Raw genomic sequence first — 14,574 nt, forward strand, 5'->3', positions numbered from 1 at the left:
ATAGAAGCATTCCTGGCAAACAGACAACAAATGGTCAAAATTGGGAGCATCCTATCAAATCCAGTACCTGTCAATAGTGGTGTCCCCCAGGGCAGTGTTCTAGGACCAACTCTCTTCATACTCTACATAAATGACCTCTGTGATCATATTAAGAGCAATTGCATTCTTTTCGCTGATGATGTAAAGCTGTTCAATACCACAGACAATACTGCTACCCTACAAAAAGATCTTGACTATGTATCAGAATGGTCAAGCAAATGGCAACTTCAAATCTCAACAAATAAATGCTCTGTCTTACATATTGGCAAAAAAAATCAGAAAATAAAATACAAGCTGAATAGTCAAGATCTTGTTGATGACCCAAGCTCTGTAAAGGACCTTGGAATACTCACCTCTAATGATCTAAGTGCTAGAGCCCACTGCAACTACATAGCCAAAAAGGCATTAAGAGTTGTTAACCTAATCCTACGTAGCTTTTTCTCTGGTAATATCACACTACTAACCAGAGCATACAAAACATTTGCTAAACCAATACTCGAATACAGTTCATCAGTCTGGAACCCACATTACGTATCTGATATTAGCACAATTGAGAAAGTCCAGAAATATTTCACAAGAAGAGTTCTCCACTCCTCTACTCATTGCAGAATACCAGACTTGAAATTCTAGAACTAGAAAACCTTGAATTACGCCGTCTTCGGTCTGATTTAAGCATGGTATATAAAATCATACATTGCAATGTCCTACCTGTCAATGAATACTTCAGCTTCAACCATAACAACACAAGAGCACATAATAGATACAAACTCAAAGTTAACCGCACCAAACTTGATTGCAGGAAATACGACTTCAGCAATAGAGTGGTCAATGTCTGGAATACTCTACCCGACTCTGTAGTTTCTTCCCAAACCCCAAAAACTTTAACCTTAGACTGTCTACTATTGACCTCACCCTTTCCTAAGAGGTCTGTAGGGGGCATGCATAAGCGCACCAACGTGCCTACCGTCCCTGTCCTATTGTTTCTCTTATTCTTCTTTTATTTTTCTTATATGTACCCATTTCATGTATTCACAACTATGTATACACTTATACTTATTATCTTGTAAACAATTGGCAAATCAAATAAATAAATAAAATAAAAATAAATATAGTGAAGGGTTATTCCAATTCTTTTACTTTCTTGCCAAATATTTATTAAATATTTTGCCTGAATTTGGCAATTTACACACCAGTAAAGTTTCATTTAAAAAGTCAGACACTGGGGTTTTGGGGAGGCAACAACTTTGATAAAAAAAATCATGAGTAGAAATATGGTAGCTGTGGCTACTTTGCCTGAGAAAAATAACATCTGTAAATGCTCAGAAAAGCACTTTTTTATTTGTACTACTGAAAATAAGTTTGATCTGTTTCACCGATTCAAGGATTATTATACATCCTTTTTTAAACTTTGCTGAGAAATTTTCTTTATCTTGCATATTTAGATATAAGTTTTAAAATATTGTTTCTTGAAATTGCTTAACTATAACAAAGAATGCCTTAAGTTCTGTTCCTAAATGCTCAGATTATGAATTATATGCACATGCAATACAATAAATTCTTGTCAATCTTTAAAAATGAATTAAGAACATTAACATATAATTACAATTTGGGAGGAAAGATTTGTAATTCTGCACATTTAAAATATTAGTAGAAAATTAATAAAAGATGGATGAAAAATTAAAGGCAGTGGAATAAACAATATATTGTATATTGTTGCCCCAAATCTATACTTATTTGGAATTGAATAGTCTGCTTTCTAGAACCAATACCAACTTGATATTTTGCTAAATGTGCCAACTGCAGCTTATTCTGGGTTTGAAATAACATTTGGAAATACATGTCTGGGTTTTTAAAGATATGTCTGCAGTCTTTTGAAGGGGAGATAGAGAGAAATAGTGATTCCATACCACCATATCTGTGGCTGACATGTTTGATTTCTTGCCATTTTTCATAGGACTTCTTTTAATGCATGTTGTGTTTTCAAGGTAGTTTGTATGAATTCTGTAATCCTTCTTATGAACTAGTTAAAGCTCTATTGTAATACCATCTGCAGTTGTATAGGGATTTCTGAGGAAGGGAGGGAGGAAGGAAAAACACTCTTTTTTTTTAATTCCAAGCAGAATCAACACTGAGAAAGGCATGACTTCTTTCATTAAAAGCAAAGGAAGAAACAATCCCTTTTTTCTTTTGGATAGGAAAAGGCTTTGTTCTTTTAAAATCAGAGCTAGAACTCCAGCAAAACAGGGGAAAACTTTGCTGAGTCCAAGCAGGGTATATCATTCCCCTAACAATTTTATGAACGGCTGAAATACCGTAAGAGGCTGGGAGGAAGGGGGAAAAATGGACAACTTTGTTTTGAGATTCAGGTTAACTTTAAGAAAACAAGGTAAATCAAATGTTCAGTTCTTCTGCGTGTGCTTATCTCTTTATTTACCAAAAACCCAACAGGGTGTGGGAGCCTTCCCCGCCGCACTCTCATTCTCTGGAGATAAGGGAAGGACCAAAAGAGGCATCCCCTTGGAAGACAAGGAGTGGCAGCAGAAACTGCTACTCTGAACAGGATTCAGGGCCACTGTGAGCAAACCCAGAGGGTTTCTAGAAAAGGATGGGTGAGACCTCCAATCAGCTACCCTGTGATCTCACCCCTGCTCACTCCATAATAAGGTAATGGGGTAAGTGGAGAGTAGAGGGGAATCCAGAATGGAGAGAGAGAGAGAAAAATTGCTATTGATGCTGGAACACATAGGCAAGCCTCCCTTCTTCTTCTTCTTTCTTAATATTCTCTTTAATTAGAAGACTGAACAGTGGATGGCCTCATCTGAAACCAATTCAATAAATAGAGATCCTCAATCATCCAGGGCATGTTTGTCCCAAGGTGCTTTTCGCTTCTCATCCAAGATGGTTCATCATTTCTGAATTGAAAACAATTCTTGGGTGAGAAGCAAAACATTTTCAAAGGAAAAAAAAAAAAAAAAGAAAGTCCAATTGCCTTTTGGAAAAGCAGATTTGGGACAACCAGTCCAATAGTCCCAGCAGCTCCCAAGGAAGGGTGTAAGTTTTCAGAATATAAGGTGGTAAGGATCTAGAGCATTTTCTGGAGAACTGTAAAAAAAATTGACCATGGCTATTAAGATGGGGATAAATTAGTATGTGTGATGATGGAGAACGGCCCATATGCTATTCTATTTGGAAATGATTTGGTATATGAAAGACAATTCCATCAGGAGAGAAAGTGTTCTGACCCAAGCCTTGTTCAAATTAAACAAACACAAACTATGTATAAAGGCAAACCTTTTTTTTTAATGCAGTGATGGGAATTCACAGAAGAATTCACAGCCAAGAATCATTTAAACCTAATTGTCCAAGATAAAAGCAAGCCCTTTCAAGATTGTAAAAGGCTGCCAAGAACAGAAGTCTAATTACTGATAAATATCCACTGACACAAGTTTCAAAAACAAACCGGAATTAGCAGGGCTTCAACAAGGACTCAGAGTCTAAAGAACTTCTTTGCTTCCTGCAATGAGCACATTCCCAAGGGCTGGTTTTTATCCCTTATGGGAGGGGCCATCATCTTCCAGCCTTACTCCCAGGTGGCTCTTGCTGCTTCAGCTGCTCTCTCCTTCAAGCAGCCCTGTGCACACACGCACTGGGCATAGGCTCCCCAGGGTCCCCTGCTTCATTGCTGCCAGATTCCAAAAGCTCTGAAGGCAGCACCCCGTTCTCCAATAGATCTGGCCCCATCCCTGCATCAGATGCAGGCCCCTCGTCCAAGTCCTGGCCAGACTTCCTGACTGGTTCCCTTTCGTCCTCGCTGTCAAAGACCTCTGCTGTCTGCACCTGCTGCTGGTGAACCACAACAGAAGGAGTCAAAATCAGCCAAAATGGACCTCCTGACACTGACAGCAAAAGATCAACCAGAGCCTTGGAAACCCAAAAATTAGAGAAAGCCGGAGCAGGGGAAGCAGATCCAGGCTCCAAGTGAGTCAGTGAGATGAAAAGGGTAGTGTGTGCTTCTGTTACTGTCCTCTTGCAGTCAAAAGTAAAGGACTAGCAAGCGGCCTAAGCTTACTTTAGGAAATTGCTTTGCAAAGATGAGGTTTGAATTGAGGATTTGCCATCTTTATGAACAAACAACTTTATGGCACTCTCAAAATCAGTGATGGCAATTCAAATCTCATCTTTGCAAAGTGACACATAGACAAGTTTCTTTCTGTGGTGATCTATGCCTAAACTGGCTTTTTAGGGGCCGCTATGGCTCACCTGGTAAGACACTGGGCCTAAGCATCGCTGAGGTCGGCAGCTCAATTCCCGTGAGAGAATAAACTGCACAGGCATAAGAAAGGAGCTTCCCCCAATTGCCTACCAGCATTCAGACATCCCGTGGGTAAAGATAACACCACCTGAAAAAATTCCTTTCACAGAGGCAGCCAGCCATCTCGGTGATCTCTAGCTGACACGCGCCATACGCTAAAAACAACAACAACACTGGCTTTTAAAGTCTTGCAATGGTCCATTCATGGCCAACTGTAACTGAGTCCATCCACCTTGCTGCTGGTCATCCTGTTCTTTCCTTATATCTTTCCCAGCATTAGAGCCATCACTCAAAATTCACGGCCACCATGCTTACATTTTCTCATGTAAAGGATGGAGGGCCACAATTTAAAGAACTCTTAGCTGGATAATACCAATATATTTGTCAACAAACTGGATCAGTGCCATTAATACCGGTTGGTTGAGTGAGCCAAATGTGTCAGGCAACAACTATAGGGGAATGGCAGGGAAACAAGACTGTTTTGTTACCCTCTTTTCTGTCTGGAATACAATGGGAATACTATTAAACAGCAAGAAATGTACTGCTAACAAAAGAGGTATTAAATAAATCCATTGGGCAAAATTATAATTTGCCCATTCCCCAAAACATAAAAGCTTTTTAAAAAACTCATATGCATTTGAAGAAATGAATAATTTTTCATCCCTAATCAGAATAAGGGTAGAAATTATTATCCCTATGGTGCTATTCATAAAGAGGCATATTATCTGTTTGTTGTCAAGTAATCTATTTTGGCTCCAATATCCCTTTGATAATCAGTTTTAATGAGGCAATTTATTTCTCATATAGTGTCATTCAGCAGTTCCCAGGATTTAAATAGGGGAAAGATAGAACTTTTCAGCACTGATAATTAAGGGCATCCAAATGTGAATTCAGTGTTTTTTTAAAAAAGTGGAAGCAATGGTATCTTCATCAGATGTAATTTATAAGAGCAGGATACAAATTTTTATTCAATAAAACTGTACATAAAATTAATTATATTTGCATGTAATTTTTTTATAATTGAGTTAATGAACACGAGAATGGTTAAACCACCCTCTGTTCTGCTAGTTTATAGATTTCAGAACATAATGTTCTATTTTGTTTTTTTCTTAAAGGATAATTAGTAACGTTACTGAGTTTAGACTACTCAAACCTGGAATATCAGAAAATAAAAACTTATCTGCTTTCCATGATGATAGACATAAGAAATCTAAAATGCTCCTATTTTAAAGGAAAATTATTTGGCGAAAAAAGTAATCTTCCTTTCAGGTTACATTTAGTCACAGTTTAAATAAAGCACAACTAGCTGAATTGATATTGATGTGGTAAGGCACGGATCAGAATAAAAGATCAGCCTAATATCATACTAAGCCAAAACCAAGTAAATCATATTTTGGCTAGTGCACTGGGCAAACTGGACCAATTCTCTGGTAATACTGGAAAGCAAATTCTATTCAGGCACCTGCACTTCCCTTATGTATCAAATGTACCGGTGTCACAAAAAGTTTCTGAATGACACACTGTCCTTTATCTCTCATTTCTCCTTAAGCCTCTATTATTAATTAAATACCTAATGTTTAAATCAAATACTGATTCTGAGATCATCTAGAAATCAGTCAGTGTACAAAAAAAAAAGTAGAGTTTAATGATGAATTAAACTGAGAACCCTTTTAAAAAAGTAAAATATGATTTAGGCCTGTCACTTGATGAATCACTTAAAACAGGGATCCCCAACCTTTCGACGCCATGCCCGGTTCCAGCGTCAGCTGGGCGCCGTGGCCCGGTTCGCGCGTCAGCTGGGCGCCGCCATCTTTTTTGATTTAAAAATCACTTCCGGTGATGTCACGGAAGTGATTTTTCAAACCGCACATGGCATGGCGCTTAGCAGCTTTCTGGTGAGCTTTTTCGGGTAGAAATGGCTTTCTACCCGGAAAAGCTCACTGGAAGCGCTGCGCCGCCATCTTTTTTTGAAAAATTGCTTTTTTTACCAAAAAGATGGCGGCGCCCAGCAACCAGCGCCCGGTAAGGCTTGTTCCGCTGGTTCGGTACCGTCCGCGGACCGGCGGTTGGGGACCCCTGACTTAAAAGATAATTGTAATCATAAGTTAAAGTTAATTAAATCTACATATGAATAAAACAATTATTCTGGGGGAAAGGCATTTTGTCTTTGGTGATGATGTGCAGATCTTCATAAGCCTCACATTCACGGTTACTTTCTGAAGGAGCCACCAGATTTGGGATTACAAGAATTGTAATCGGTGGCCTAACATCTTCATCCCTATTCTGACTTGCTTAGAAATAACCACCCAATGCTATGCAGGAACAAAACCCACAACAAATTTCAGCTTGGACTATACTATAGGAATATTTTATTTTTCCATTGGGAATATTTCTTTCTTTCTTTTTCTACATCGGAATTGGTCATTGGAAAGATTCACAAACTGACCAAAGAGCCCTTTGCTTATGTCAGTGTCACTTATGGAACCCACAAGGCTGAGCAGTTGAGCAACGAAGATGGACCAGTTTTCTCCATCTTCTGCATCACCCTGCGACCAGGTGAAACAAATCTTCTGCGCAGTGAGTCCCAGGCCCGTGGATCTAGAAGAGATTGGACTGCCATTTGTCAGAAATGGTGTAGGGTTGGGGTTGGACACTTGGGGTTGGACAAGATGACCTCTAAGGTCCCTTCCAACTCTGAGTATCTGTTATCTACACAAAGTGTGTCATCCTCTTCCTCCGATAACCACTAACTTGATGAGCCCCCTGATCGCCGTGGCAGGAATGCCACATCGGCGCCCCACAATTGATCCCCAGCATTTGGGAGGGGTCAGTACGGAGCCTCCATTCACGGCTCTTATATCCGGACAAAAAAAGTTGCTTATCTCTTAAAAAAAACCAACAACCACCACGCCGCAGTATCATCTGGCACGGCACGGCCAAATGCTGCACTGCTTTTTAAGGACGGGCGCCGTCGAGATTCCCAAAGAAAGGCAGTTAGAGCGGCAACTACCATCTTTTAGCCGACCTGCTCCTCCCTCCCCTCAGCGTTTTTGGAATACTAATTCCAAAGCAGGAATGTTGCCTCTCTTTTGTCCACGCGAACTTCACATTCGGAGCGGGGAAACCTATTTATTTTCGGATTTACTCCGCGTCCTTCAGCTCAGCAGCTCCTTTCCACTCACAAGCGCACCCGCGCCGAGTCTTCAGAAGTCTTCTTGCTGGGCGGCGACCTCGTGCCGGGAGCGGCCACCCGGCTAGCAGAACCATTGTCAAGGGGTGCCGGCCCGGGAAGGCAAAAGCTTCCTCGCTCTTTGACTGGAAAAGGCGCGGCTTTCCGTCGTGAAAGAGTCTCCCCGGGAGCCACAAGCCAGCGCGTCTCAGTCTGTCAGAGTTAGGCTGGGGAGGGAGGCGAATTTGGCCGCGAACTGGCGTCGGGCGGTTGAGGCGGCTCGGGAAGGTCTGCCGGTCGTCCGCTCTGCACTTCAGGCCGCTGCTGATTGGCTAAGCAAACCGGCCGGGCCTTCCAGCTCCGCAACTCTTTCTCTCCCACCCACCCCCAACCCAAGCGCCCAAATCAACTCTCGGAGGCGACCCACTTGTGGCGCCGTGCAAGGCTGGCTCGCCTGCCCGTGAGCAGAAGCGGGGTGCGGGGTGGGTGGGAAGGGAAAGTCGGCAAGAATTCCAGAGGGCCGCGCCGACTGTTCACCCCTCTTTCTTTCGGGCGCGCGGAAGGCGGTCTCGAGCGCGCCGAACCCACGGAGGGAGCCCCGCGGAACTCGAAGGGGCGGGGGTGAGGGTTTAGTTTGAACCGCGCCGGGCTAAGGCTCGGTGCCTCCGCGTGGAATGGGCGAAGGGTGACAATTTAACTTAAGACAAGTTCCGGGAAGGACTGCTAGGGCGAAGCTCTCCCCCACCCCAGGGGCGGCGGCGGCGGCGGAAGAAGAAGAAGTGGTTGGGGTTGGGTCGGGCCACAGCGGCTCGGTCGTTTCGGAGATGGAGTGGGGCAGCCTGGGTACTGACTCCCGCCAGCCCAGCTGCCGGGAAAGGTGACTCTATCGCCGGCCAAGTTCGAGCGGGACCGCTGCTCTTCCACCGGGAGAGCCGCCGCTTTGCTCCCAACTGCGGAAAGAAAGAAGGCAGGAAGGCAGGCGAGAAGGCGCTTGGGCGGGAGAGGGCCATGGGGGACAACAGCACGAAAGACCCCTCTTTCAACAGCACCTCCCATCCTCCTCAACTGGACCCGGACCGCAACTACGCCGCCTTGGTCTTGGGAATCTTCCTCATCCTCTTTATCATCAGCGGCAACTTGCTCGTCTGCCTCAGCGTCTGCACGGAGAAAGCGCTGAAGACCACCACCAATTACTTCATCGTCAGCCTCGCCGTGGCCGATCTTCTTTTAGCCATCTTGGTGCTGCCTCTTTACGTCTATTCCGAGGTAAGGACACACACACACACTCCGGAGCCCTCTTTAACTTCTACCAACTCTACTGATGGTTTATGATGCGGTCGTTTTTTTCTTAAGAGGGGGAGAGGAAAAAAAGCTTCCTCTACAATTCGAGATATGTTTTGTATCTGATAATTGAAGCTTTTAAGGTGCCCCCTTTTGACCCGGTAGGGGTAATCTGATGCAATTGTAAATAAGCATGGGAGAGAGAGAGAGAGAGAAAAATAACTAAATCCTAAACATTTCATTGTGTAACTATAACTAAATAACTAAATCCCCACGTGGTTGTAGATTCCATTGAATTTACTGGGACTTGGGGAAGATGTATACTTAGGATACTGTACATCATGGCAACCCAGAATTGAAAAAGGGCTAAGTTGCTACCTTCCTTAAAAGGGTTGGTGGTTTTAATATCCAAACTCACATAATGTAAACATTATTGTTTGGTTACATTTAGTGTGCGCTACTACTGGTTGGCTACTGTGGTTGACAGACAGAGCTACCCTGGGCTTTGTAATGTGTAGGTTGCTGCACTCTCGGGACACCTGTAACTTTAAGGGAAAACAATGGGACATCAGTATTGCAGTCAATCCAGCCTTGGTGGAAGGTAAATCAACCAAAGGAACAGGTTGCCCTCAGAAGTTGTGGGAGCTCCATCACTTGAGACTTTCAAGAAGAGATTGGACTCCCATCTGTCAGAAATGGGGTAGGGTCTCCTGCTTGGGGGATGGGGTTGGACTAGATGACCTCTCCCTTCCAACTATGATTATCTCTTATCATCTGGCTGGTTAGGCAACTAGGCAGGGAACCAGCCCAGAGTGATTGTATTTCCAAATAAAGCTTTTCCCTAGCAAGTACCTTGTCTCATTCATGATATTTACAGGGGTCTTCATCACATCATATTCCTTTTAAAACCCCTTCAGGTTTTTTCATTACTTCTTCCCTCTTTTATCTGTTCCTACTAAAAAGGTCACTAAAAAGACAGAGGTAACTGAACAAATTATTTCATTGGTATTTCTTTTTATTAAATTTATATGGCCATCCAATTCATACACGGGTGAGTTGCCCATAAAATTGCAACAAAAGACGCTAAATACCCCCTATATAAGGACCTTTGTATCCTGGAAGTTGGTCTATTATTCAGGATGTATCCACAATCCAAATGAAATAGCAGTTCTTTTTCTAGACTAGTCTAATTCTACAGAAGAAATGCTGCAATTCTGTTGGGTCCTTAATTTGTTTTATTTTATAGTTTCTGTATGATGGCTTCTCCACCATAAAATATATTTTTCTTAAACATATTAAGTACATTTGCTTCCTACACGAGGACTACAGTTTGAAGGCACATGATATATTATGACCTTTATGTCAGAGTTAGACAGGTTCAGGTTTGGACTGTGCCAGAAGCTCCTGACAAACAAAGATATGAATGAGCTTGTTCATCAGGAGGTGGAAGGTTGGGTACTTCTAGCATTCACTGAACTCTCCCAATGGACAAGGTGATGGAAAAAGAGTTGGCCAGCATGTTCATTACTTGACTCTAACAAAGGTTATGTGAGCAGAGTTACTTATCGAGAATAATTCGAGTGATGGACTGAAGTGTCAATTCAAAGTTGGAGAAATCTCTTTCAAAATTTCACTTGATAAAGCAGCTGTAGAGATAAACTTTGGTCATTCTGTCTTCATCCTTTCATACCCTGAAAATAATGTGAAGGAGTGCATGTGAATGTGAAACTGCACTTGGAAGAAAGTTAAGATATAAGCACAGTTCAATAAATACAATTAGAACAATAATAAAAATGCCCACAGAAATAGTGGTCTTGGAGATTATATTAACAAAACATTAACTGGTTTAGGAGGAGGAGTTGGACAGATATATTGTCGCTATCTTTTTAGATATGAGAAATTGAAGGTTTAAAGGTTTGCCTTAAGTATTTTTAAGTGACCTTTCTGTTTAGATATTTTTGGGCCAGGTGCAGTATTGCTTAAGTGCTAGCTAATAGCTAAACTGCAGTAATCTTTCCATAGCCTGTTGCACAAGCTTCCATTAAGTAATTTGAAGAAATGGGTCTCATAATACAAAACCTAGACCAATGGGTCTTTAATCAAGATTAAAATGCTGTTTCATAGAAACATGACTTAGTCCAAAACATGTTTACTGAAAAATAAATGCCACTCTAGGAAGTGAGGTGCTAAAGGATGTGGTCTAAAATTTCCTGATGATGGAACGAACATAGGTCTAATGGGAAACACCTGGATAATTTGAAATTCAGAAAAATGATAGGATCCTTAATGATAATTATGATTAAGTCAGCGGGTTGATACGTGAGATGTTTACACTAGTTGGAGATTAAGCATTCTTTAATAAATCTGCAGCAACAGGTGACTCTAATGTTTGGCAAACAAAATATGTCAAATGTTACCTCTAGCTATAGAAGACATCTGGTTCCAAAGATGAGCATTTGTAAGCCATGTAAGGGAGTTTCAGAGATAAAAGGTTGTGAGTAGCTAGAGTGACTGGGGGAAATATAGATGCCTTTCCTTTCTGATGTTCATTTTTTGGAGTAATGATAATTTTGTCACACTTCAAAGTATGTGCACATAGAAGGTTTCTGTTTTCAGCCTCACTAAAAATATGGTCCAAAATAGAAGTGCCGATCCTTCTTCGATCTGATTCAGAATCATTTGAAGTTAATGGAAATCATGTGAGTAGATTGAATGTCAAGAATATGTATCAGAATGTGAATTAGAAACAATGATGCCACATTCACCGCGCCCTATTATTATCCATTATCTTAACAGGCTGTTATTAGATGAAAAAAGCACTCATGTTTCCAAGGGTACATCTCATTTAAAGAAGAAAAGGAGCTCAATGAGTGCTAAAACATTATTCTGTGCATGTGTTTAACAAATGCCGGTATTCTATGATGATGTGACCTTTGATGTGGAGAGCAGCCTCGGATTCCATTTAAGTAAGCCAAAAGATGCAGCGACCTTTGAGTCCCTGTATATGTGTTTCAATGAATTTGATTCTGGCTTTCTGCAGTTTCCAAGGCTAAAGAAAATCGATACAAAGATCTTTGCTTACCAGGGTTAGAATATACCACCTAGCTTTATTATAGCAGTGGATCTTTGAATCAATGCCTTATTTGTAAATGATATTTGCATGATGGTGAACACTGCAATGGCTAAGATAGAATAAAACCAAATCAATGCTGCTTTGTAATTTTCAGCCAAAGCCAAATGCAATTCTGTACATTTAGAAACCAGCATGAGGACCGGAAAGATTTGCTAAAGGTTTAGGAGATTAGTGTGTCCTGGAAGTAAAGCATCAACAGCAAATTGGAGACTATAAAAGACAGAAGTGTGAATCATCTTGGTATTTGTTAGTTTATGCTGGCAAATCTACTTTATGTCTATGCTGGCAAATTTGAACCATCTGTGGTTCACTCAACAGCGTGCAACCCATCAACCATTTCATTTGAGTTTTTGATAGTCTTTTAGGTTTCGCAGCCTTTGAAAAAAGAACTTTATTAAAGTGCCCGTGTTCAGTTCAGCAAATAACATGTATACATCTGTCCATAAAAATGCACCAGTACTTAAGTGGCCAAAACAAAGGAAGATTAAGGAAGAGAAGCAGTTGCGTTTTGGTTTAGAGAATTGGTTTAGAACCTTTAGAGAATTTTCTAGTCTTTTGGAAACCTCAGCGCTCAAGTAGTAGGACTTCATGTCCCAATGAGAAGACCAATATCAGATAACACGAAGGACTGGTGGCTTCATTTAATGGGGAAGGCAGTGAATACATTTACAAGAATATCTATGAGATAATTTATACCATCCTACACTCTTAAGAAAATACTTTTAATTCTGCACCAGTGGACAAATCGAGGAGGTTGTTTTCATACAGTGCTTTGTTTATTAAGGAAAGAAATAAATTCTGTTTGCAGTGCCTTCTCTAACTGATGGATGATGGTTGTCCCCACTTTGCCATGTGGATATTTCCAGAGGGGGTGGAATGCAGGATTCATCATCCCATGTGGCTTGTGGTTTTCTGGCTGATGGCTGGTGTACATCCCTTGTGTGTCTGCAATTTGAACTGAATATTCTTTTTGACAAGGAAAGTACAATAAATTATAGCCATTTTTCCTGCAACTGGTAGCTGTATCTAGAGTAGTTTCTTCCCTGTCCTTTTTCTGGGATGCAGTTTATCTTCTTTAGAGAAGTTACTTTTGTAACCATTATGTGTGAGAATGTTCTCCTTTTTTCTTTAAGAATAATTATACAGTATGAGCAAGGTGTGCCTTTTTTCTGCTGCAATGTTGTATAATATCATGGATTTTTTTTAAATTTGTAGAGACTCCTTCCCATCCAGAGTGGATTTCTCATTTTATACAGCTTTGTTTTTAAATATAGATTTTGAATGTGACTCTCTCATTTACAGGGCTGGGTTATTATCTATTGTCTTTGAATAGAACATTGGGTGGTTTAAAAGATGTCTGTTTATATTTTTATTCATGCAGAATTGTAGCTTTCACAGGCATCAGTGAAAATTATAAGCAACAATGCAACCTTGTTTGGAAATAGATGGATAAGTAGACTGACCCGGGAGTAAGAGTGTCCATTGGATTTTGCTCTCAGAGCAGTGAGCAATATATAATTGCAAGTTTCATGGTCAAAAATAACATATCAACTAAAATTACATGCTTATGCTGTGCTCTGTTGTGTAGCACTTATTTCAGCAAGAGCAATACTGATGTTTAATCATCTTAGATGGATTTTCCCCCCTGAACAGATTATCTGAGCTAGCAGATTCAGAAGGTTGGCTTTTCATCACATTGCTGCACTGGGTTCATTGAGCAGCTTCCCCACAAATAAATCCTACTTGATACAATAATTAATTTTTATTGGCTTGATTTGAGTTTCTTGAAAGAGTAAGCTTAGACCTTATTATATGTAGATCTTCCCAGTTTGGAATGATGTTTGTGAGAAAGAGAGAATAGAATCAGAACATTTCACAAGAGATATATCATTCATTGATTGCCCCAGTTAATGTTGGTGTATATGTGAAACTGTAAGGCCCACACAGAAAAGGCATTTGTGCATTGTGCAAATTCCACTGCCTTTAATGCAGTTACCATGGTTAAGAGTGTCAGTATTCAGCATATTTCAATTTCAGAATCTTTTAAAAGTGTATTATTTTCCTCTCATCTGTGAGAGCTAAAATGTAGACTTTACACTGGGTACCTCAGCTTGGTTTGTATGTAGATGTGTGCACTTTTCTTAGATAACACTCTGGGTCTTTAAATACCAAATATTACTGGCATTACAGTTCCATCTATAAGGGTTGACAGCTTTTCTGGTATCCCCAAAGTCTCATTTATTTCTTCGTGCCAGAGTAGACAAATTCTACTGCAAGCAATTTGGCGTAAGCAGAAATACATTATATGGTTTTCTCTATTAAGATCCTAGTAGCAATTTTTTATCACTGTACTGTGACTTCTATTAGTATTGGATAAAAGGTAAAGCCAGTGGGTGGTCAATTTAATAGTCTTTTCCCTGCTAGGCTGCTACTTCCTATTGAGGCAAGTTTCCTATTGAGGCAAGTTAACTACTTAGGAAGTTATTTTTAATACAGTTCATTAGGAAAAAGAGGAGAGTGAATCATAGTGATAAGCTAAGCAATTCCCTTCTTGAGATTTTTAAATCTTTGCTTGCTAATAAGCAATGGACCTGGTTTAATTTGTCATTCAAAGGGAAAGTTTGATCTACCCAGCAGGAA

At 40.7% G+C, this 14,574-nt stretch overlaps 1 protein-coding gene and 1 long non-coding RNA gene across 2 annotated transcripts in view; one reads left to right on the forward strand and one right to left on the reverse strand.

Moving 5' to 3' along the window:
* The window catches only part of LOC148133280 (uncharacterized), a 265,114-nt gene that overhangs the window by 140,448 nt on the left and 110,092 nt on the right, over positions 1–14,574 (reverse strand). The window lies entirely within an intron of this gene.
* The window catches only part of DRD4 (dopamine receptor D4), a 33,621-nt gene continuing 26,817 nt past the window's right edge, over positions 7,771–14,574 (forward strand). The window contains exon 1 of the mRNA XM_026668140.2: positions 7,771–8,786. Coding sequence (XP_026523925.1) covers positions 8,529–8,786 — 258 coding nt within the window. The 5' untranslated portion in view covers positions 7,771–8,528. The remainder of the gene's footprint in view (positions 8,787–14,574) is intronic.

The sequence above is a fragment of the Notechis scutatus genome, chromosome 1 (assembly GCF_049901735.1).
Source record: "Notechis scutatus isolate UNSWTSFEM ecotype Mainland chromosome 1, rNotScu1.2, whole genome shotgun sequence".
Lineage (NCBI taxonomy): Eukaryota > Metazoa > Chordata > Lepidosauria > Squamata > Elapidae > Notechis > Notechis scutatus.